Below are 25,845 nucleotides of genomic sequence, written 5' to 3' on the forward strand. Positions count from 1 at the left end.
GGGAGTGGTTTCGTCCTGGGGGGGCCTATACTAATGTAGGGGGGGTGGTTTCGTCCTGGGGGGTCTATACTAATGTAGGGGGGTGGTTTCGTCCTGGGGGTCTATACTAATGTAGGGGGTGGTTTGTCCTGGGGGGGTCTATACTAATGTAGGGGGAGGGGTTTGTCCTGGGGGGTCTATAGTAATGTAGGGGGGGTGGTTTGTCCTGGGGGGTCTATACTAATGTAGGGGGGGTGGTTTGTCCTGGGGGGTCTATACTAATGTAGGGGGGGTGGCTTCGTCCTGGGGGGTCTATACTAATGTATGGGGGGTGGTTTGTCCTGGGGGGTCTATACTAATGTAGGGGGATGGCTTCGTCCTGGGGGGGTCTATACTAATGTAGGGGGGGTGGTTTCATCCTGGGGGTCTATACTAATGTAGGGAGGGTGGTTTCGTCCTGGGGGGTCTATACTAATGTAGGGGGGTGGTTTGTCTTGGGGGGTCTATACTAATGTAGGGGGGAGGTTTGTCTTGGGGGTCTATACTAATGTAGTGGGGGTGGTTTGTCCTGGGGGTCTATACTAATGTAGGGGGGTGGTTTGTCCTGGGGGGTCTATAGTAGTGGGGGGTGGTTTCGTCCTGGGGTCTATACTAATGTAGGGGGGTGGTTTGTCCTGGGGTCTATAGTAATGTAGGGGGGTGGTTTGTCCTGGGGGGGGCTGTACTAATGCAGGGGGGGTGGTTTGTTCTGGGGGTCTGTACTAATAGAGGGGGGGTGGTTTGTCCGGGGGGTCTGTACTATGGAGAGGGGGTCTGTACTAATGCAGGGGGGTGGTTTGTTCTGGGGGGGTCTGTACTAATGGAGGGGGGGTGGTTTGTTCTGGGGGTCTGTACTAATGGAGGGGGTGGTTTGTCCTGGGGGGTCTGTACTAATAGAGGGGGGTGGTTTGTTCTGGGGGGTCTGTATTAATGGAGGGGGGGTGGTTTGTTCTGGGGGGGTCTGTACTAATGGAAGGGGGTGGTTTGTTCTGGGGGGTCTGTACTAATGGAGGAGGGGTGGTTTGTTCTGGGGGGTCTGTACTAATGGAGGGGGGTGGTTTGGTCTGGGGGGTCTGTACTAATGGAGGGGGGTGGTTTGTTCTGGGGGGTCTGTACTCATGGAGGGGGTGGTTTGTCCTGAGGGGGGTCTATACTGATGGGAGGTCTGTACTGAGAGAGGGGTTTATACTTAGTGCAGGTCTGCACTTAGTGGAGAGTAGGGATGAGCTTCGTGTTCGAGTCGAACCCATGTTCGACTCGAACATCGGCTGTTCGATCGTTCGCCGAATTGCGAACGTTATGGGCCGTTCGCGCTAAATTCGTGTGGCGCGTCACGGCCCATAATTCACTGCGGCATCGCAGTGCATTGCTGGCTGATGATTGGCCAAGCATGCACTATGACCCGCATGCTTGGCCAATCACAGCGCTGTCAGTAGAGAGAGCTGTAATTGGCCAAAGCCAGGGTGGCTTTGGCCAATTACGGCTCAGGGCATTTAGTACACACCCCACACTATATAAGGCCGCCTGCACGGCGGCCCTGTGTAGTGTGTGTTCCGGTGTGCTGAGAGATAGAGAGAGAGAGAGACAGTGTCATTTGATTTGAGTTAGATAGATTAGGCAGAACAGTCAGTCAGTTAGCTGCACTTACAGTGTATTGTGTATATATATGCATCCCAGGTGTTGCATATATATATATACACTGTATTCAGTTTAGCTAGATCCGTTCCTGTTATCTTCTATCTAGACTATTTACATTTAATGCAGTGCGTCCTGCTCACAGTGTTCAGCTAGATCCGTTCCTGTTATCTTCTAGACTATTTACATTTAGTGCAGTGCGTCCTGCTCACAGTGTTCAGCTAGATCCGTTCCTGCTATTTACATTTAGTGCAGTGCGTCCTGCTCACAGTGTTCAGCTAGATCCGTTCCTGTTAAATTCCTACTGACCGGCAGGCTTGTCTGGTTACAGTATATAAAGCTACCTGAAGAAAATTACAGGTGTTCTATTTGATCCTATTAGTACCACGGTCAGGCAGCTAGACTATTTACATTTAGTACAGTGCGTCCTGCTCACAGTGTTCAGCTAGATCCGTTCCTGTTATCTTCCTACTGACAGGCAGGCTTGTCTGGTTACAGTATATAAAGCTACCTGAAGAAAATTACAGGTGTTCTATTTGATCCTATTAGTACCACGGTCAGGCAGCTAGACTATTTACATTTAGTACAGTGCGTCCTGCTCACAGTGTACAGCTAGATCCGTTCCTGTTATCTTCCTACTGACAGGCAGGCTTGTCTGGTTACAGTATATAAAGCTACCTGAAGAAAATTACAGGTGTTCTATTTGATCCTATTAGTACCACGGTCAGGCAGCTAGACTATTTACATTTAGTACAGTGCGTCCTGCTCACAGTGTACAGCTAGATCCGTTCCTGTTATCTTCCTACTGACAGGCAGGCTTGTCTGGTTACAGTATATAAAGCTACCTGAAGAAAATTACAGGTGTTCTATTTGATCCTATTAGTACCACGGTCAGGCAGCTAGACTATTTACATTTAGTACAGTGCGTCCTGCTCACAGTGTTCAGCTAGATCCGTTCCTGTTATCTTCCTACTGACAGGCAGGCTTGTCTGGTTACAGTATATAAAGCTACTTGAAGAAAATTACAGGTGTTCTATCCCAGCTTAGTGCAGCTACAGGCCATTAGTATGTCTGGAAGGCCAAGAAGGAGAGGCAGACAGTCACAAGCCAATAAGAGAGGGCAAGCAGGCTCTGTGTCTAGTGCTGGTCGTGGAGACGGTGCATCCTCATCAGCACGTGGCCATGGGACACGCTTGGCCTTTTTTTCGGCAGCTGGCCATGTTGAGCCGCAACATGCGGAAGACTTGGTCGAGTGGATGACCAAGCCGTCCTCATCCTCCTCATCCTCTCTCACCCATGCCCAGGGTGCTTTGTCTGGCAAAGCAGCGGCCTCTTCCCTCAGCTCAATGTCATCAGTGACTCCTTCCCTAGCTCCACCATGTCCTCATGAGGATTCCCTCGAACTGTTTGACCACAGTGTTGGGTACATGCTCCAGGAGGATGCCCAGCGTTTGGAAGGCTCTGATGACGATACTGAGCTCGATGAAGGCAGTAACATGAGCGCGGACAGAGGGGGTGCCCAAGAAGGACAGCAATCTGGCAGTCATGCTCCCCCTGCTGCAGCATACTGCCAGGTTTGCTCCAGTGATGAGGAGGGAGGGGATGATGAGGTCACTGACTCAACGTGGGTGCCTGATAGGAGAGAGGAGGAGGAGGAGGAGGAGGAGGAGGAGGAGGAGGAGGAGGAGGAGGCGGCAGCACATCACCAACGAGGCAGGATGCCCTCCAGGGGCCAGCCTAAGGGCAACACATTGACTGCATCACACCCCAAAGCTCCACATGTGCAGGGCGCTGCAGTCTCTGCGCGTTATTCAAAAAGTTCTTTGGTGTGGGCCTTTTTTGAGACGAGTGCATCAGATCGCACCGCTGCTATTTGCAACATATGTCTCAAGCGTATCTCGCGTGGCCAAAATATCTCCCGCTTGGGTACCACATGCTTGACCAGACATATGTTGACCTGCCATGCAGTTCGTTGGCAAGCGTATCTAAAAGACCCACACCAAAGAACAAAGAGGATCTCTCCTTGCTCCTCATCAGCTGAGATTTCCAACCCCACTAGACCTTCAGTCCTCTCTGAGACCTGCAGTGAGAGGAATGAAGGTGTAGAATTAGGTGTGTCACAGCCAAGTACTTGTGGGCAATCTGCTTTTGGTACACCGACGTCAGATTGTACCAGGCAAATTTCCCTGCCCCAGCTGCTGCACCGCCGAAAGAAGTTTGCTCCCAGCCATCCACATGCCCAGCGGTTGAATGCTAGCTTGGCAAAATTGCTAGCACTTCAACTGCTGCCTTTTCAGTTGGTAGACTCTGCCCCCTTCCGTGAGTTTGTGGAATGTGCGGTTCCTCAGTGGCAGGTACCCAAACGCCACTTTTTCTCACGGAAGGCGATTCCGGCTCTCTACCGGCATGTGGAAGGCAATGTCCATGCCTCGCTGGACAGGGCGGTCAGCGGTAAGGTGCATATTACCGCTGACTCATGGTCCAGCAGGCATGGACAGGGACGTTACCTAAGTTTCACGGCGCATTGGGTGACTCTGCTGGCAGCTGGGAAGGATGCAGGACAAGGTGCAGTAGTGTTGGAGGTTGTTCTGCCACCACGCCTCCAAAATGCTGATTGTGACACACCTCTCTCCTCCACCCCCTCCTCTTCTTCTTCCTCCATGGCCTCTTCCTCGGAACCAGCGGTGCTCCGTAGGCGTTCAAGGGGCTACGCAAGTACGCAGGCCAAAAGATGCCATGCGGTGCTTGAGCTGGTGTGCTTGGGGGACAGGAGCCACACTGGGGCAGAGGTTCTGTCAGCTCTGCAGGGGCAGGTTCAGAGGTGGTTGACGCCACGCCAACTTAAGGCAGGAATGGTGGTTTGCGACAATGGCACCAACCTCCTCTCTGCCCTCCGACAGGGACAAATGACCCATGTGCCCTGTTTGGCTCACGTCCTTAACTTGGTGGTGCAGCGGTTCTTGGGCAGGTACCCGGGCTTACAGGATGTCCTGAGGCAGGCCAGGAAAGTCTGTGTGCATTTCCGCCGGTCATATAATGCCAGTGCTCGGCTGACGGACCTCCAAAAGGAGTTTAACCTGCCCAAGAACCGCCTAATCTGTGACATGCCCACCAGGTGGAACTCAACGTTGGCCATGCTGCAGCGGCTGCACACGCAGCAGAGGGCCATCAATGAGTACCTGTGCGACTATGGCACCAGGACAGGGTCAGGGGAGCTTGGTTTTTTTTCCCCACGCCAGTGGGCCATGATCAGGGATGCATGCACTGTCCTGTCACCATTCGAGGAGGCCACGAGGATGGTGAGCAGTGACAGTGCATGCATCAGTGACACTGTCCCCCTTGTCCACCTGTTGGAGCACACGCTGCGTGGAATAATGGACAGGGCACTTGAGGCAGAACAGAGGCAGGAAGAGGAGGACTTCCTTAGCTCTCAAGGCCCCCTTTATCCAGACAGTGTTCCTGCGTGCCCGCCGATCACACAGGAAGAGGACGAGGAGGAAGAGGAGGAGGAGGAAGATTGTGTCAGTATGGAGGTGGAGCCTGGCACTCAGCATCAGCAGCAGTCTTTAAGGGATCAGTCCCAAGAAACACATGGACTTGTACGTGGCTGGGAGGAGGTGGCTGCGGACCATGTCGTTCTTAGTGACCCAGAGGACTCCGGACCGAATGCCTCAGCAAACCTACGCTGCATGGCCTCCCTGATCCTGCAAAGCCTGCGTAAGGATCCTCGTATTCGTGGTATCAAGGAGAAGGACCAATACTGGCTGGCAACCCTCCTTGATCCACGTTACAAGGGTAAGGTTGCGGACCTTATCTTGCCATCGCAGAGGGAGCAGAGGATGAAACATCTTCGGGAGGCCTTGCAGAAAGGTCTGTGCAACGCGTTCCCAGAGACTGGGAGGTTACAAACTCCTGTTTCTGGACAACGTGTTGCTGAGGCTTCGGTCAGTCAAAGAAGGAGCGGTGGAGAAGGTGGCCGTCTGACCGATGCGTTCAGACAATTTTTTGGTCCGCAGCCCCAAGGTATGATCGGTTCCAGCAACCATCGCCAGCGTCTGTTTTACATGGTGCAGGAATACCTAGGGGCAAGATCAGACTTGGACACCTTTCCCACCGAAAATCCTCTGGGTTACTGGGTCTTGAGGATGGATCACTGGCCAGAGCTTGCACAGTATGCAATTGAGCTACTGGCCTGTCCTGCATCCAGCGTTCTTTCGGAACGCACATTCAGTGCTGCTGGAGGCGTGGTAACCGATCACAGGGTGCGTCTGTCCACCGACTCGGTCGATCGGCTGACCTTCATAAAAATGAATGAGTCTTGGATCACCACCAGCTACCAAGCACCTGATGCTGATGTAACCGAATAATTTTTTTTGAAATCTCAGATCCCTTCAAAGACTGCCTATGCTGATGCTGAGTGACTATCCCTGAGTAATTATCCTCTTCCTCCTCAATCATCACGCTGATAGCTTGTAAGAACATTTTTGGTTCTGGGCGCCACCACCAGTGCCTAAGGCACAATTTTTCAGCCCCTGTTTAACAGGGGCGTGTAATTACAATTTTTGATGTAATACTTTGCAGCAGGGCTCGTTCCTGCATTCCAACTAGAGTGTCTGTGAGGGGTTGCAGTGTTGTGGCACCAGCACCAGTGCCTAGGGCCCAATTTTTCTGCCCCTGTCTAACAGGGGCGTGTAATTACAATTTTTGATGCAATACTTTGCAGCAGGGCTCGTTCCTGCGTTCCAACTAGAGTGTCTGTGAGGGGTTGCAGTGTTGTGGCACCAGCACCAGTGCCTAAGGCCCAATTTTTCTGCCCCTGTCTAACAGGGGCGTGTAATTACAATTTTTGATGCAATACTTTGCAGCAGGGCTCGTTCCTGCGTTCCAACTAGAGTGTCTGTGAGGGGTTGCAGTGTTGTGGCACCAGCACCAGTGCCTAAGGCCCAATTTTTCTGCCCCTGTCTAACAGGGGCGTGTAATTACAATTTTTGAAGCAATAATTTGCAGCAGGGCTCGTTCCTGCGTTCCAACTAGAGTGTCTGTGAGGGGTTGCAGTGTTGTGGCACCAGCACCAGTGCCTAAGGCCTAATTTTTCAGCTCCTGTTCAACAGGGGCATGTAATTACAATTCTTGATCTAATATTTCACAGCAGGGCCCTGTGAGGGCTTACAGTGTTGTGGCCACAGCAACACCTAAGGCCCAAATTTCTGCTGAGTATATAGGGCAGGACCCTACTTTCAAACATCTAACTTACAAACGACTCCTACTTGCAAACGGAAGGAGACAACAGGAAGTGAGATGAAATCTACCCCTAGGAAGGGAAATTCTCTCCTGTAAGAGTTAATATGGGAAAACAATTTCTCCTTTCCACTGATGCTTTCCAATCCTTGTTCCACAAAAAAACCCAAATTTTCAAAAAACATTTTTCATTGGGACAAAAAAGTGAGGTGAAATCTTCTGAAGAGGAGGAAAGACAGCAAAACAAATGTCACAGGGGTGATAACCCTTCCCTATGTTTTCCAAAAAGCTTAGAAAAGATTTTTTGGCTGGAGCTAAACACGTTAAAAATGTTCAAAATTACAAACAGATTCTACTTAACAACAAACCTACAGTCCCTGTCTTGTTTGCACCGCCTGTATACTGCTGTTCAGAGTATATAGGGCCTGGTGGCCCCACACCTTTCCTTATTTTAATTTGGGTGCGGGGTTCCCCTTAATATCCATACAAGACCCAAAGGGCCTGGTAATGGACTGGGGGGTACCCATGCCGTTTGTCTCACTGATTTTCATCCATATTGCCATGACCCGACATGACATTAAACCCGCAAGCAGTTTTAAATGAGATTTTTTCCTTTAAAAATGACATTTGGTGCAGGGACTGTTCTAAACATGGGAAACACGCGTCACTTTACAGGCATACTATAGACACCCCCCAGGTACGATATTTAAAGGAATATTTCACTTTTTTTTTTTTACTTTAAGCATCATTAAAATCACTGCTCCCGAAAAAACGGCCGTTTTTAAAAGTTTTTTTTGCATTGATACATGTCCCCTGGGGTAGGACCCGGGTCCCCAAACCCTTTTTAGGACAATACCATGCAAATTAGCCTTTAAAATGAGCACTTTTGATTTCGAACGTTCGAGTCCCATAGACGTCAATGGGGTTCTAACGTTCGTGCGAACTTTCGGTCCGTTCGCGGGTTCTGGTGCGAACCGAACCGGGGGGTGTTCGGCTCATCCCTAGTGGAGAGGGGTCTGTACTGAGGGGCGACTATAGTTGGTGGAGGGGGTGACACCATGTTTTACCGCACTGGGTGACACCAAGCCTAGTGACGCCACTGCAGCCGCGGGCTCTTATTTCCCCTCTCCCTCTCCTCCTTGCGCGCTGCTGTACGAGTGAGTGGCGCACTATGTTTCTTCCCCTGCCTTCATATCGGCCAGGGAAGAAAAAAAAGGAGCAAAGAAGAGGATTGTGGGATATGTAGTCCCGAGGACTGGCAGCCCCACTGTAACACAGAAACTGCAGCCCACACAGCATGATCAGCTGAATGGGAGAGAGAGAGCCAGGAGCCCGTAAAAGCTTTCAGGGAAGTGCACCCAGGACTCCAGAGGGAGAGGACAGTGCTGAGGGAACATCATCAGAGAGAGAACCCCGCTGCCCTGCGCCACATGAGGAAAAGCCACACAGCCTGGCACCATCCCTGGTGGAGAAAGGAATGGAGTCATTGCCAGAATACAGATCTGGGCTCTACCCAACGGAGTCGCCACGGGCAATTCAGAGTGAGCTGCTCCCTGATCAGAGGAACCGTTGTTGCTGTATCGCTGGGTCAGGTGAGAGGGCTGATCGGCCATTATCTACTAACGTTCATAAGAACTGCAGTCTCTGACCATCTCCTGTACTATGTCTGCAGTCTCTGACCATCTCTTGTAACATGTCTGCAGTCTCTGACCATCTTCTTTAATATGTCTGCAGTCTCTGACCATCTCTTGTAACATGTCTGGAGTCTCTGACCTTCTCCTGTATTATGTCTGCAGTCTCTGACTGTCTCCTGTAGTATGTCTGCAGTCTCTGACCATCTCCTGTAATATGTTCGTATTCTCTGACCATCTCCTGTACTATGTCTGTAGTCTGACCAGTCTCTGACCATCTCCTGTAGCATGTCTGCAGTCTCTGGCCAAATCTTGTATTATGTCTGCAGTCTCTGATCATCTCTTGGATAATGTCTGCAGTCTCTGACCAATTCCTGTATTATATCTCCAGTCTCTGACTGTCTCCTCTAGTATGTCTGCAGTCTCTGACCATCTCCTGTACTATGTCTGCAGTCTCTGACCATCTCTTGTAACATGTCTGCAGTCTCTGACCATCTCTTGTAACATGTCTGCAGTCTCTGATCATCTCTTGTAACATGTCTGCAGTCTCTGATCATCTCTTGTAACATGTCTGCAGTCTCTGATCATCTCTTGGATAATGTCTGCAGTCTCTGACCAATTCCTGTATTATATCTCCAGTCTCTGACTGTCTCCTCTAGTATGTCTGCAGTCTCTGACCATCTCTTGTAACATGTCTGCAGTCTCTGACCATCTCTTGTAACATGTCTGCAGTCTCTGACCATCTCTTGTGTCATGTCTGCAGTCTCTGACCAATTCCTGTATTATTTCTCCAGTCTCTGACCATCTCTTTTACTATGTCTGCAGTCTCTGATCATCTCTTGTAACATGTCTGCAGTCTCTGACCATCTCTTGTGTCATGTCTGCAGTCTCTGACCATCTCTTGTACTATGTCTGCAGTCTCTGACCATTTCTTGTAACATGTCTGCAGTCTCTGACCATCTCCTGTACTATGTCTGCAGTCTCTGACCATCTCTTGTATCATGTCTGCAGTCTATGACCATCTCTTGTATCATGTCTTCAGTCTCTGACCATCTCTTGTATCATGTCTACAGTCTCTGACCATCTCTTGTACTATGTCTGCAGTCTCTGACCATTTCTTGTAACATGTCTGCAGTCTCTGACCGTCTCCTGTAGTATGTCTGCAGTCTCTGACCATCTCCTGTACTATGTCTGCAGTCTCTGACCATCTCTTGTATCATGTCTGCAGTCTATGACCATCTCTTGTATCAGGTCTACAGTCTCTGACCATCTCCTGTACTATGTCTGGGGGCTCTCTCTAACAGAAGCCATCTCTGTGTGCATCAGAGAGACTCCCCTCCAGGTTTCATTAGTGTACGCTCTTCCTGTATTTGCTTTATTGTTAAGAGATCATGGGAGGATCCTAGGGTAACGAAGACTTTTCAGGGGAGCATCTCTGTGTTTGAGTCATTGCTATAGAAACATTTGTAAAGGGGAGGAGTTGGTAAGATGACCACGCCCACGTGGGGGCTCCAGAAATATTTCTGTACCCAGGCGTCTGCGACCCTAGGATCGGCCCTGCCACCAATCAGCTCTCACCGAGCTCTGCAGAGTGTTACTTCAGCTTCCTGCTTTCTGATAGCTCAGACACGCTTTATAAATTCTGTACTTAAAAGTGATGTAGAGAAGAGAAGACTGCAGATAATCAGGTACAACTTATGTAGGAGGATTTGTTTTATCCCTGTGTATCACCCGAGGCCAGTCACTTCACTGGGTATATGGAAGGGTTTACAAGCACTTTAATTAAAGCGACTCAGAAGTAGGGATGAGCTTCGAGTTCGAGTCTAACTCATGTTCGACTCGAACATCGGCTGTTCGCCAGTTCGCCGAACAGTGAACAATTTGGGGTGTTTCTGGCAAATTCGAAAGCCGCGGAACACCCTTTAAAAGTCTATGGGAGAAATCAATAGTGCTAATTTTAAAGGCTTATATTCAAGTTATTGTCATAAAAAGTGTTTGGGGACCCGGGTCCTGCCCCAGGGGACATGGATCAATGCAAAAAAAAGTTTTAAAAACAGCCGTTTTTTCGGGAGCAGTGATTTAATAATGCTTAAAGTCAAACAATAAAAGTGTAATATTCCTTTAAATTTCGTAGCTGGGGGGTGTCTATAGTATGCCTGTAAAGGGGCGCATGTTTCCCATGTTTAGAACAGTCTGACAGCAAAATGACATTTCAAAGGAAAAAAAGCCATTTAAAACTACTCGCGGCTATTAATGAATTGCCGGTCCGACAATACACATAAAAGTTCATTGATAAAAACGGCATGGGAATTCCCCACAGGGGAACCCTGAACCAAAATTTTTAAAAAAATGACGTGGAGGGTCCCCCTAAATTCCATACCAGGCCCTTCAGGTCTGGTATGGATATTAGGAGGAACACCGGCCAAAATTTTTTAAAAAAATGGCGTAGGGTCCCCCTCAAGATCTATACCAGACCTTTCAGGTCTGGTATAGATTTTAAGGGGAACCCCGCGCCAAAATTTTTTAAAAAATAGCGTGGGGTACCCCCAAAAATACATACCAGACCCTTATCCGAGCACACAACCTGGCAGGCCGCAGGAAAAGAGGGGGGACGATAGAGCGCCCCCCCTCCTGAACCGTACCAGGCCACATGCCCTCAACATTGGGAGGGTGCTTTGGGGGTAGCCCCCCAAAACACCTTGTCCCCATGTTGATGGGGACAGAGGCCTCATCCCCACAACCCTTGCCCAGTGGTTGTGGGGGTCTGCGGGCGGGGGGCTTATCGGAGTCTGGAAGCCCCCTTTAACAAGGGGACCCCCAGATCCCGGCCCTCCCCCCTGTGTGAAATGGTAAGGGGGTACTTGTACCCCTACCATTTCACAAAAAAAATGTCAAAAATGTTACAAATGACAAGAGACAGTTTTTGACAATTCCTTTATTTAAATGCTTCTTCTTTCTTCTATCTTCTTTCTTCGATCTTCCTTTGGTTTCTTCTTCCATCTTCTTGTTCTTCTGGTTCTTCTTGTTCTTCTGGTTCTTCATCCGGTCTTCTCGTCCGGCATCTTCCTCAGCGGCGCCTTCTTCACTTCATCTTCTTTCCTCGGGCCGCTCCGCATCCACGATTGGATGGGAGGCTCCCGATGTGTGACACTTCTCCTCTTCTGACGGTTCTTAAATAACGGAGGGTGGGTGAGCCCGCCCCCCTCTGACGGGGAATGCCACAGGGAAGTCCTCGTGCATCAGAGGGGGGGACGGGGTCACCCACCCCGTGACGTCAGAGGGGGCGGGGTCACCCGCCCTCCATTATTTAAGAACTGTCAGAAGAGGAGAAGCGTCACACAGCGGGAGCCTCCCGTCCAATCGTGGATGCGTAGTGGCCCGAGGAAAGAAGATGAAGTGAAGAAGGCGCCGCTGAGAAAGATGCCGGACGAGAAGACCGGATGAAGAACCAGAAGAACAAGAAGAACCAGAAGAACCAGAAGAACCAGAAGAACCAGAAGAAGATGGAGGAAGAAACCGAAGGAAGATAGAAGACAGAAGAAAGAAGATAGAAGAAAGAAGAAGCATTTAAATAAAGGAATTGTCAAAAACTGTCTCTTGTCATTTTTAAAATTTTTGACATTTTTTTTGTGAAATGGTAGGGGTACTTTTGTACCCCCTTACCATTTCAAACAGGGGGGAGGGCCGGGATCTGGGGTTCCCTTTGTTAAAGGGGGCTTCCAGATTCCAATAAGCCCCCCACCCGCAGACCCCCACAACCACTGGGCAAGGGTTGTGGGGATGAGGCCCTTGTCCCCATCAACATGGGGACAAGGTGTTTTGGGGGGCCCAAAGCACCCTCCCAATGTTGAGGGCATGTGGCCTGGTATGGTTCAGGAGGGGGGGCGCTCTCTCGTCCCCCCCTCTTTTCCTGCGGCCTGCCAGGTTGCGTGCTCGGATAAGGGTCTGGTATGGATTTTTGGTGGTACCCCACGCCATTTTTTTTTATATTTTGGCACGGGGTTCCCCTTAAAATCCATACCAGACCTGAATGGTCTGGTATAGATTTTGAGGGGGACCCCACGCATTTAAAAAAAAAATTTTGGCCGGGGTTCCCCTTAATATCCATACCAGACCTGAAGGGCTTGGTATGGAATTTAGGGGGACCCCCCACGTCATTTTTTTTTTAACTTTGGTTCGGGGTTCCCCTGTGGGGAATTCCCATGCCGTTTTTATCAATGAACTTTTATGTGTATTGTCGGACCGGCAATTCATTAATAGCCGCGAGTAGTTTTAAATGACTTTTTTTCCTTTGAAATGTCATTTTGCTGTCAGACTGTTCTAAACACGGGAAACATGCGCCCCTTTACAGGCATACTATAGACACCCCCCAGGTACGAAATTTAAAGGAATATTACACTTTTATTGTTTGACTTTAAGCATTATTAAAATCACTGCTCCCGAAAAAACGGCCGTTTTTAAAACTTTTTTTTGCATTGATACTAGTCCCCTGGGGCAGGACCCGGGTCCCCAAACACTTTTTATGACAATAACTTGCATATAAGCCTTTAAAATTAGCACTTTTGATTATTCATGTTCGTGTCCCATAGACTTTAACGGTGTTCGGGTGTTCGAATGAATTTATTGCCTGTTCGCATGTTCCGGTGCGAACCGAACAGGGGGGTGTTCTGCTCATCCCTACTCAGAAGGTATTGAAGCCAAAGGATGACTATATCAGATCTGCCTATTGCATTTTTCTAAGAAAATCAGACGTCATCTCCACAGTTTATAACATTGGATAAAAAAATTCACACTTAGTTTTTGATCTTTCAGAAGTATATGCTTTATATCTACCCGGTGTCCTGTTGGGGAATGCTCAGACCTTCTCTTTCCATGTTGGGCATTCTATAAAGAGAAGATTACATATTAGTATTATATTGTTATTAAATATATATATATATATATATATATATATATATATATATATATATATATAAAATATATATTGGTACAAGTATTGGTGCCTCTACACGCACATGAATCTTCATGGCATCCCAGTCTTAGTCCGTAGGGTTCAATATTGTATTGAGTTGGCCCACCCTTTGCAGCTATAACAGCTTCACCTCTTCTGGGAAGGCTGTCCACAAGGTTTAGGAGTGTGTCTATGGGAATGTTTGACCATTCTTCCAGAAGCGCGTTTGTGAGGTCAGGCTGGATGAGAAGGCTTGGCTTGCAGTCTCCAATCTAATTCATCCCTAAGGTGTTCTATCAGGTTGAGGTCAGGACTATGTGCAGGCCAGTCAAGTTCCTCCACCCTAAACTCGCTCATCCATGTCTTTATGGACCTTGCTTTGTGCACAGGTGGGCAGTCATGTTGGAACAGGAAGGGGCCGTCCCCAAACTGTTCCCACAAAGTTGGAAGGATGAAATTGTCCAAAATGTCTTGGTATGCTGATGCCTTAAGAGTTCCCTTCACTGGGACTAAGGGGCCAAACCCAACCCTGAAAAACAAGCCAACACCATAATCTCCTCTCCACCAAATGATTTGGACCAGTGCACAAAGCAAGGTCCATAAAGACATGGATGAGTTTGGGGTGGAGGAACTTGACTGGCCTGCACAGAGTCCTGACCCGATAGAACACCTTTGGGTTGAATTAGAGCAGAGACTGCGAGCCAGGCCTTCTCGTCCACATCAGTGCCTGACCTCACAAATGCACTTCTGGAAGAATGGTCAAACATTCCCATAGACACCCTCCTACACCTTGTGGATGGCCTTCCCAGAAGAGTTGAAGCTGTTATAGCTGCAAAGGGTGGGCCAACTAAATATTGAACCCTACGGACTAAGACTGGGATGTCATTGAAGTTCATGTGCGTGCAAAGGCAGGTGTCCCAATACTTTTGGTAACATAGTGTATGTGTTGCATGTGGACGTTAAAGTACATTACGTGAGCGGCAAAAAGTTAATGGAATTAAACTTTAAAGGTGGCTCTCCTTTTCCTTGTTTTTATGATCAACAATTCCCCCCCTAAGACATCCAATCCCACCTGATTTTGTATTCTCTCACATCAGAAATCCAAAATGTTATAGTTGTCTCTAGAACAGGAATAGAGGGGAAATCTTCCAAAGGGGACAGCTGTTCCTGTGACAACTGTTAAGAGGGGAATTTCCTCTCACTTCCTTCCTTCTGTGCCTCTAAGACTGGCCATACATGAGTTTTTTCTATTTTTGCTTTTTTGTTTTTCTATTCAACCAGCATGATAAACGAAAGAAAATGACTCAATACCCTCATTTACATACCGGTACTCAGTGTGGATGGGGAAATCCATCCAGTTAAGGTATTGTATTCTGACAACGGGGAGACTTCTCCATCATCAGAAAGTGCTGATCAGCACTCCCTATTATAGCTAGAAGCACTGATCGAGACAAAAGTGGATTGAATTTCCTTATTTTAGTCATTACGTACAAATCCGTCGGACTTTGGTGTGATCGTGTGTAGGCAAGTCCGTTCGTTAGAAAGTCTGTCGAAAGTCCCTCAAAAAGACCGTCGGACCTTTGATGCAGAAAAGTCTGCCTGTGTGTACACGGCATTAAGATTTTTATGGACTGGAAAACACACAAAGGGGTTTTATTTACTAAAACTGGTGCAAAATCTGGTGCACAGATGGTGAACGAAAATCTGACAGGGGTTTTAACCCTCCCTTGCTCTTTCCAAAATTAAACAGAAAGTTTTTCCTATAGTTCTACTGTAAGCTTCAACATTAAAACCTGGAAGCTGATTGGTTTCTAGGCAGAGCTTCACCAGATTTTACACTCTCCAGTTTAAGTAAATCAACCCCACACTGATACAAAGTTAGAGAATGCAGCAATGGGGGCGTGTCCAAGATGGCAACCTAGGAGGACATGTGAGTCGGAGCTCTGCTGGATGACTTGAATATCCTATTTCCTGGCTGCTCTTCTGTGAGATAAATTATCTACAAAAGTCTGAATGCCATATAAAACACGGTGGCGGGCGAAAAAGCTACGTTTCCCACAAATCCCGGAGGATACAGCCCCGATTGTGGACCCCCACGTGGCAGATTCTCCCCGGCGGCTCTCAAATATGGCGTCGCAGACGGAGGCTGACGGCCCGACCGAGACATCACAGCTTGGATTCCCGGAGGTGATGGCTGCGATTGCCTCTTGCCAGGCTGCCCTGACAAGTAAAATCGAGTCGGTGCAGCTTGATGTGAGCCTGATCCGGTAGGACCAGGACAAGCTTCGCTCGAGCGTGTCGGAGGTAGAGGAGCGAGTGGGGCTGACAGAGGACACAGTCACAGACCATGCTGCCTCCATTCGCATGCTACAGACTAAAGTCCGGGCTCTGGAATATAAAGTGGATGACGTGGAGGACCGGAACCGAAGAAACAACCTTCAAATCGTGGGCATGCCAGAAGGAGCTGAGGGGAAGAACCCTACGGTTTTTGTGGAAGAGCTGCTGAAAACATTGCTCCCGGCTGCTCAATTCTCTCCCTTCTATACTGTGGAGCGCGCACACCGGATCCCTCCTGTCCCTGGTCCACCTGGCTCCAACCCCCGTACCCTGATCTTCCATATGCTTAATTTTAGAGACCGGGATGCAGTTCTAAGGGAAGCGCGCAAGGTTGGAGAGGTAAAGTTCCAAAATGCAAACCTGCTTTTCTTCCCGGATTACTCTGTTGAAACACAGAAATTACGCAGGTCATTTGATCATGTCAAAGCATCGCTGCGGGCACGGAACATCAAATACAGCATCCTTTTTCCGGCCAGATGGAGGGTGCAGGATGGCGAGACAGTGAACTTCTTTACAACTTCCCGAGATGCTGCCACCTGGCTTGAGGCTTTACCACATCAACATTAAATGGGATGATCTTTCCATCCTCTCCAGGCCGTTCTGGAAACTTTACTACTGACTAGAGGTTTTTGTTCTGATAGCTGCCACCTACCACTATCTGTGACCTGATAGAGACCCTGGCGCATGCCTTTGCCACCATGAAACTCTGCTGCACTGGATGATACGGCTGAGAAGTTTCTACTGTGTTCCTGGGACAGATGAAGCTTAATCCACTGGTAAGGACTTTTTCGCTGCTCAAATGGTCCTGGATGTACTGTCGAGTATCGGCTACGTTTGAACTGAGCTGTATGCCTTTTTTCGGCTATTATTTTTTATTTTTCTAACAATGTGGGATTTATCATTTTTGAAGAACTACTTCTGCAGTTTTAACTTGTCCCAGATACAAGGAGTACTGTTAGCTCCACGAGATAAAGATGCCTGATAGACAAGTGTGCAACATTCCGCCATGGTGGTAACAAATACAGTGAACTATTGAACTCTTGTTAGTAGTATCTTTCACTGCACTACAAATACCAGGGGCATGCGCAGGGCAATAATTTTTCACAGGTGATTGCTTGGTTTTGGTTCATCTTGCACAGTCCTCTAGGCTGTTTTTTGAGCTAAGGAGAGAATGAGATTAATGTCTCAGGTTTGTAACTAAGATATGTGCCCCTGTAATAGCCCAGGAGAAATGTTTTTTATAAGTAATAATTTTCCAGCACCTCTGTTGTCTGGTTAGACAACACCATCTAACATAAGTTCACGCCCCTACCACGGTTGTACTAGTTGGGATTTTTGGGTACTTGCACATCACCAGTTTAAGAGGGGGTGTGGGGGAGGGGGGGGGGGAGTTTTCTGCAGTTGCAGATATTGGGGAAATGTATGTGTTTTGTTTAACATTGGAGTTGCTTTTAAAACAATGGGGCTCTTTTGCCCTTCATTTCTATATTTTCTACTTACAGATGTGCAGTTAGATCTGCCTTTTCTCATAGTACAAAATTTTCAGATGGTGGATAGAATAGAGGTTTTGTCCTTGAAGCCACGCAGGAGGTTGGCTGGGACTTGCGGATCCGCCACACTTCTCCTTTACAATTTGTCCTATGGCTGACACCTCCATTATTTCATGGAATGTCAGAGGATTAAATTCAGCCGTTAAGAGGTCTCTTGTTTTCAAATATTTGCAAAAATATACACCACACATATGCATTTTACAAGAGACATATCTGATCGGCTCCAGAATTCTTGGGCTTAAAAAGGCTTGGGTTGGGGCACACTACCATTCTATTTATTCAAATTATGCCAGGGGAGTGAGCCTTTTGATCCGCAGGTCCCTCCCTTTTCAGATTCTTGATGTCAAAACAGACACTGGGGGAAGATATGTGATTATTCGTATGACTGTACATGCTAGATGGCTGGTGTTAGTGGGCCTTTATCTTCCCCCTCCTGCGAGGGCTCAACTTCTTTATGATATTATGCAAAATGTCATGGGGTACCACACTCAAGAAGTATTTATTTTTGGAGATTTCAACCTTGTGCCCTCTCAGGAGGTGGATAGGCTTAACTCGGGGGTCCGCATCTCGTCAGATTTGCAGAATTGGGCGAGCACTTTCGCACTGACAGATGCATGGCGACATTTCCATCCTACAGATAGGGAATACACTTGCCACTCGGCCTCCTACAGAGCTCTATCCCGTATAGATTTGGCCTATGTGTCCAAGGGTGCGCTTTGTTGGACGAGGGAGGTCAAACACCTCCCAAGGGGAATATCAGACCATGCTCCCCTTAATCTTGTCATCTCCTTGGACAGACCATCTGGTCCAAGGCTGTGGCAACTTTACAGGTTTTGGGCGATGGACGACAGGATTTAGGAGGCAATGTCGGAGGCTATATGTAATTTTTGGCTGAGAAATAGAGAGTCCGTTGACCCCCTGATCCTCTGGGATACATTCAATGCCTGGGTTAGGGGTGAATATATATCCCGCATATCTTCCTTGCAGAGGGAGGCTGCTCGGTCCCAGGAGCTGTTAGAGGGAGAGGCGGGAGAGAGTGAGGCGGTATATGTAAGATCCCCAATGGAACCTAATTATCAAACATGGCAAAGGGGCTCTGAGGGAACTCTCCTTATTCAATGTAGAACAAACTAAGAAGTCTATGATGTACTCTGCGCAAAGGATATTTGAATATGGCAATAAAAATGGGAGACTGTTGGCCTGGCTAGCACGTGGCCAAGTAGGAACCACACATATTGCGGGTGTTCGAAGTGCTCAGGGGGAGTTGTTGACCTCACCAGAAGACATTAATGATAGATTCTCCTCTTTTTTCCGTGATCTATATGCCTCCAGAACCAGCGGCGGCCCTTTGCCATTGCAGGAATATTTGCACAATATCCCATTCCCCACATTATCTGATGAGCATAGGGCAATGCTAGATATGGTTATCTCCCTAGAGGAAGTCCAGACTGCTATTGGGGATCTACAGATAGGGAAGACCCCAGGGGTAGATGGACTCCCTACGGAGTTTTATTGTCAGAATATGGAGCTCCTCGCACCTAAACTCACATCCCTTTTCTCTAAACTCGCTGGTGGAGATGCTCTGCCTGAATCAATGGAGGAGGCGATCATTGTATTGATCCCTAAGCCGGGTAAGGACCCTCAGGATTGCGCGTCGTACAGGCCCATTTCACTACTTAACGTGGATACTAAATTGTTGGCAAAAATCCTTGCCACCCGTTTGTCATCAATCATATCGACACTGATTCACGTTGATCAGACCGGCTTTATGCCAGGTAAGGGGACAGATTTTAATATCAGACGCCTCTTCCTTAACTTGTCCGTGACTCATGACAACTCTGGACAAAGGGTGATCGCCTCTTTGGATGCTGAAAAGGCGTTTGACTCTGTGGAGTGGGAATATCTCTGGGGAGTGCTACAACGATTTGGTTTTGGCCCTGGTTTTCTCCAATGGCTACAGTTGTTATACCGAGCACCGAGGGCTAGGGTACGCACCAATGATAGGATCTCTGATCCCTTCCCACTCCACAGAGGCACTCGCCAGAGATGCCCACTGTCACCCAGTTTGTTTGCCCTTGCATTGGAGCCTCTGGCGATTTCAGTTAGAGAGTCTTCGGAGGTCAGGGGGCTGCAGATTGGTAGACTTGAAGAAAAAATATCCTTATACGCAGATGATGCATTGCTTTATTTGAATGATGCGGGACCATCCTTACTGGCTGCCCTGGATCTTTTTGATAGATTTGGCAACGCATCAGGGAACCGCATTAACTGGTCCAAATCGGTCCTCTTTCCTCTGGATAGTGGGGCTCCTAGTGCGGCAGGCAATACGCCCCTAACGTGGGTATCGGAATTTAAGTACCTTGGGGTTCGGGTGTCCAGGAATGTTACCCAGTATTATGGCCTAAATATGCCAAAAATGTGTGGAAATATACCGCCTCTACCTCACATTACTCTGCCCCAAGAACCAATCCAAAATCGAATGTAGTAAACCAGAGAAGCTACTTAGAATAATACACATATATGAATAAGCAATAAATCATAAAACAAAATACGTGCCAAGTCTCTGATTTCTTATTGCAGCAGCGCTATGTGTCTGATTTCCAGACACATTTAAAAAAAAACAGTTGTTGAGAAGATATAGGAAAGTTCAAAAAGCTGTAGGCTGTGGTCTGTGGGAGTGAAGAACTTCTTTCACCAAGAATAATCACCGCGTGTGGGGGATGATCCCCAGTGGTTTTTGGTGAGTGCAATCCCACTGGGGATCATCCCCCACATGCGGTGATTATTCTTGGTGAAAGAAGTTCTTCACTCCCACAGACCACAGCTTTTTGAACTTTCCTATATCTTCTCAACAACTGTTTTTTTTTAAATGTGTCTGGAAATCAGACACATAGCGCTGCTGCAATAAGAAATCAGAGACTTGGCACCTATTTTGTTTTATGATTTATTGCTTATTCATATATGGCCTAAATATGCTTCCTCTGCTCCGTCTCCTTAAAGAAAGGTGCCATGCATGGTCCGGACTTCCTCTCAACTTACTGGGACATATAAACATTTTAAAAATGATGCTTTTACCCAAATTTACCTACCTTTTCAGAAATAACCCGATCTGGCTTCCGGCGTCCTTTTTTTGGGAACTGGACAAATATATTATTTCTTTTATCTGGAATAGTTCTATTCCACGATTAGCCAAATCCACATTGCAATTACCTACACAGATGGGGGGGCTAGCTCTCCCCAACTTCAGAATCTATTACTGGGCGGCGATGTTGGTGACGACGTATTGGTGGTTCGAGGGGAAACGTTCTAATGCTCCGGTGTGTGTGGAGGCGGCGCGGCTAGGGTCTATACAAGATCTACAAAATCTGGTGTACAGAGGGGCGAAAGCGTATGTGGAACTGCCTGCTCCAACTAGAGCAACGCTTCCGGTATGGAAGATGGCTGGAAGGGGTTTTTCCCTTGCGGGGCGTTGGGCACCTGTCCAGCCTCTTTGGGGGAATCCTCAGTTGCCCCATTTCCGAACAATCCCTGATCCTCAGTTGTGGGCGGGTTTTGGAATTAAAACTCTCAGAGATATTATGCCTAATGGTGTACTGTTGTCCTTTGCTCTTATGTCTAGGACATATGGGCTTCCGGGATGGATGTTTTTCCGCTATGCTCAGCTACGCCACGCGGCTAGGGCACAGTTCCCTGTCCCGCCACTCCTCCAGTTAGATTCTTTGGAGGACTTGTTATCCAGTAGTGAACTAGAGAAGCCTCTCTCGGTCTTGTATAACACGCTGCTGCCTAAGGAAGCTCCCAAGATGGACAGGCTGAGGAATGCCTGGAAATTAGATATCCCCACTTTGGACAGAGAGGATTGGGAGGCCTGTCTGGAGCATGGTCCCAAACTGGTGATCTCGGCCGGAGATAAGTTGACACAAACAAAATTTTTGCATAGGGTCTATTTTACTCCGGCGAGACTATCTAAGATATACCCCGATAGGGATCCACATTGCCCTAGATGCCGGACTCAGATTGGTACATACCTTCATATGTTTTGGGAATGTCCTGCATTGTCAAAGTTCTGGCTGGGGGTGTATGATCACTTAAATATCCGGATGGATTTATCTGTTCCCAAAACACCTGAGTTGGCCCTATTGGGAATACACGAGGATGAACACAGATCTCATCATAGTAAAATCTTAATTTCGCTCCTCTTCTATTATGCCAAAAAGGAGATCCTCAGTAGGTGGACCTCTGCTAGCCCTCCAGCCCTCTCCTCTTGGGAAAATAGAATTAATACTGCCTTGCCCCTCTATATATATAAACTGCGCTAAACAAAGGTTATGTGTGTTGAGGTGGATAAATATTGTGATCTATCACACAAAACAAAAAAGTAAAAAATTGTCAAAATACACAAATCAAAAATGAATAAAGTCCAAATTTCCCACGTGGTAGGTATTCAGTATAAATGTGAAATGCTGATCCAAATGAGCTATGATTGCTCTTACCAGATCTCCAAAGAAATGTGCGGATGGCAAAAAAACCCTTGCCGGGGCCTCTGGGGTGTTAGACCAATCAGCACCGTCCGTGGTTAGATCAAAATCCCCTCAATGGATACAGGATAAAAGCAAACACAAGAAAAAAAGAAGACTGGCCATAGTGTAGTATATTAAATACTGGACATGGACATACGAACATACCAATCACCCAGGTGTGCACATATAAACAACCAAAAAAACAGGGGGGGAGGGAAGTGAAAAACCCCACCACCGTGGCTGTAGATTGTGCTTACCGACTCACGGTGATACACAGGCTTTTAATAGGATGGGAGCTGACATATAGCTGGCAAGAAGCACCTTGATAAGTCCTCATTACACGAAGTCCACAACGTCAGTATACCACCCAGAATAGAATAATAAACTCTCCATGGTGAAGTACGTTTTAAAAGAAAATTTAATAAACAAAGTATTGCACTTACATAATAAAAGCACTTAATATCGCATCAGTAAATATCGCCGGCCGGCATACAAGCATGGAAGCGAAGCTCGTCCTACTTCCTGGTCTCGTGGTAGCGTCGCTGCGTGCGTACCCAGACGCGTTTCGTCATCAAAAGGACGTTCTCAATGGGGACGTCCCCATTGAGAACGTCCTTTTGATGACGAAACGCGTCTGGGTACGCACGCAGCGACGCTACCACGAGACCAGGAAGTAGGACGAGCTTCGCTTCCATGCTTGTATGCCGGCCGGCGATATTTACTGATGCGATATTAAGTGCTTTTATTATGTAAGTGCAATACTTTGTTTATTAAATTTTCTTTTAAAACGTACTTCACCATGGAGAGTTTATTATTCTATTCTGGGTGGTATACTGACGTTGTGGACTTCGTGTAATGAGGACTTATCAAGGTGCTTCTTGCCAGCTATATGTCAGCTCCCATCCTATTAAAAGCCTGTGTATCACCGTGAGTCGGTAAGCACAATCTACAGCCACGGTGGTGGGGTTTTTCACTTCCCTCCCCCCCTGTTTTTTTGGTTGTTTATATGTGCACACCTGGGTGATTGGTATGTTCGTATGTCCATGTCCAGTATTTAATATACTACACTATGGCCAGTCTTCTTTTTTTCTTGTGTTTGCTTTTATCCTGTATCCATTGAGGGGATTTTGATCTAACCACGGACGGTGCTGATTGGTCTAACACCCCAGAGGCCCCGGCAAGGGTTTTTTTGCCATCCGCACATTTCTTTGGAGATCTGGTAAGAGCAATCATAGCTCATTTGGATCAGCATTTCACATTTATACTGAATACCTACCACGTGGGAAATTTGGACTTTATTCATTTTTGATTTGTGTATTTTGACAATTTTTTACTTTTTTGTTTTGTGTGATAGATCACAATATTTATCCACCTCAACACACATAACCTTTGTTTAGCGCAGTTTATATATATATTTTTTTCTGCTTTTGGTGTTGTCGCACTGTTTACTGCTGCTTATCCTTTTGTGCTTCTAGCGCGGAACTTTTTTTGCTTACATTGCCCCTCTATAGGCTGACATATATTAGTCGGGGCTGTCCCTGGAAGTTTGACAAAGTCTGGCTCCCGTGGATCAATTAGTAGAGTAGCCCTCAATTTCTTATAATAGTTGACATGGATGGACTGATTTTTTTGTCTTGTCTCCGGTGTGGCATCTTCCTTCTCTTGTGCTTCCCTGATATGATTTCTGTCCTCCCCCCCCCCGCTCCTTATTCTCCTTCTTATTACCTTGCTTGATAGGTTTAATTTGTATGATTTTCATTTAATGTACTAAGTGGAATATATGTATTCTCATGGACACTGTGTGATAGCTCTTAAGTGAGAAAGAGATTACCTGTAGATATATATATGATCCGCATGAAAATGTAAGTTTCTATATATTTTTGTTTGTTTTTGTACTGTAAGTTATTCTTTTCAATAAAGCACTCCTGATTGTTAAAAAAAAAAAAAAAAGAGAATGCAGCAATAAAAAGCACAAAAATATCCGAGTCGTTACTTACCGCCTCCTCGGGCGTCGACGACTACGACTCATCTCACTTGGATCGCTTCTTAAGTAATATGAGAAAACAGAAGTTATCAGGTGAATTACACAAATTATACATTGTGTGTTTTGTGCAGTAAAATACAATCTTACAGCTTATTTTCTATTATTATTATTATTTAAGGTACTTACCGTATATACTCGAGTATAAGCCGAGTTTTTCAGCCCTTTTTTTTTAGGCTGTGGGTCCCCCATCTCGGCTTATACTCGAGTCACCACCGTCTGCCTACCTGATCAGCGTGTCATGCAGACAGACGGCCGCCATTCCAGTGTTCAAAGGCCGCGCCTCCTCCTCGTCTGTGATGGGCGGACCACTCAATTTCCCCAGCAGTCAGTGTTCAGCCTATCACGGACATCCTCTCATTCTCGTCCGTGGTATGAGGATGAGAGGATGTCCGTAATAGGCTGAACACTGACTGCTGGGAAATTGAGTGTTCCGCCTATCACAGACGAGGAGGAGGCGCGGCTTTTGAACACTGGAATGGCCGCCGTCTGTTTTTAGAACACGCTGATGGGTGGATGCAATGGTGGATGCAGAGCGGCACACAGAGGCTGCAGATTGGCACACGGAGGCATGCACAGGGCACAGAGAGGATGCAGATTGGCACAGGTAGGCTGCAATGGACACAGGGAGGTATACACAGGACACAGTAAGGTATGCAATAGACACAGTGAGGTATGGAATGGACACAGGGAGGTATGCACAGGACAGAGGGAGGCATGCACAGGACACAGTGAGGTATGCAATAGACACAGTGAGGTATGCAATAGACACAGTGAGGTATGCAATGGACACAGTGAGGTATGCAATGGACACAGTGAGGTATGCAATGGACACAGGGAGGTATGCAATGGACACAGTGAGGTATGCAATGGACACAGGGAGGTATGCACAGGACACAGGGAGGTAAGCACAGGACACAGGGAGGTATGCAATGGACACAGGGAGGTATGCACAGGACACAGGGAGGTAAGCACAGGACACAGAGAGGCATGCACAGGACACAGGGAGGCATACACAGGACACAGGGAAGTATGCACAGGACACAGGGAGGTATGCAATGGACACAGGGAGGCATGCACAGGACACAGTGAGGTATGCAATGGATACAGTGAGGTATGCACAGGACACAGTGAGGTATGCAATGGACACAGTGAAGTATGCACAGGACACAGTGAGGTATGCAATGGATACAGTGAGGTATGCACAGGACACAGTGAGGTATGCAATGGACACAGTGAAGTATGCACAGGACACAGTGAGGTATGCAATGGATACAGTGAGGTATGCACAGGACACAGTGAGGAATGCAGCTGCAGATGGACATTGTTGACCCTCCTTTCCACTTACAGTAGCTGCTGCATTTCTCATCCTTGTCTTATACTCGAGTCAATACGTTTTTGCAGGTTTTTGTGGTAAATTAGGGGCCTCGGCTTATATTCGGATCGACTTATACTCGAGTATATACGGTATATAGTGGCGTCAATTTACGCAGCACTTTACATTGTACAGTCACATTAGTCCCTACCCTCAAGGAGCTCACAATCTAAGGTCCCCTAACACACATTCATATAATAGGGCCAATTTAGACAGAAGCCAATTAACCGCTTGCCGACCGCCTCACGCAGATGTACTGCGGCAGAATGGCACGTACAGGCAAACTAACGTACCTGTACGTTTCCTTTAAGAGGCGGCCTGCGGGCGCGTGCGCACCTGCGGCAAGCTCCGTGAGTCGGGTCACGGGTCCTGCGGACTCGATGTCTGCGGGGATACCCGCGGTCGTCTCACAGAGAGGAAGAACGGGGAGATGCTGATGTAAACAAGCATCTCCCCGTTCTGCCTAGTGACACTGTCACTGATCTCTGCTCCCTGTGATCGGGAGCGGTGATCAGTGATGTGTCACACACAGCCCATCCCCCCTACAGT

At 47.5% G+C, this 25,845-nt stretch overlaps 1 protein-coding gene and 1 long non-coding RNA gene across 2 annotated transcripts in view; one reads left to right on the forward strand and one right to left on the reverse strand.

Moving 5' to 3' along the window:
- LOC141110366 (uncharacterized) overlaps window positions 1-25,845 on the forward strand; it is a 419,573-nt gene that overhangs the window by 388,165 nt on the left and 5,563 nt on the right. The gene's annotated exons all lie outside the window — the stretch shown is intronic.
- The window catches only part of LOC141110365 (uncharacterized), a 50,261-nt gene that overhangs the window by 19,563 nt on the left and 4,853 nt on the right, over window positions 1-25,845 (reverse strand). The window contains exons 2-3 of the mRNA XM_073601674.1: window positions 23,878-23,925; window positions 13,356-13,406 (exon numbers count right to left, since the gene is read on the reverse strand). Of these exons, the coding sequence (XP_073457775.1) occupies window positions 13,356-13,406; window positions 23,878-23,909 (83 nt within the window). The 5' untranslated portion in view covers window positions 23,910-23,925. The remainder of the gene's footprint in view (window positions 1-13,355; window positions 13,407-23,877; window positions 23,926-25,845) is intronic.

The sequence above is a fragment of the Aquarana catesbeiana genome, linkage group LG10, assembly GCF_042186555.1.
Source record: "Aquarana catesbeiana isolate 2022-GZ linkage group LG10, ASM4218655v1, whole genome shotgun sequence".
NCBI lineage: Eukaryota > Metazoa > Chordata > Amphibia > Anura > Ranidae > Aquarana > Aquarana catesbeiana.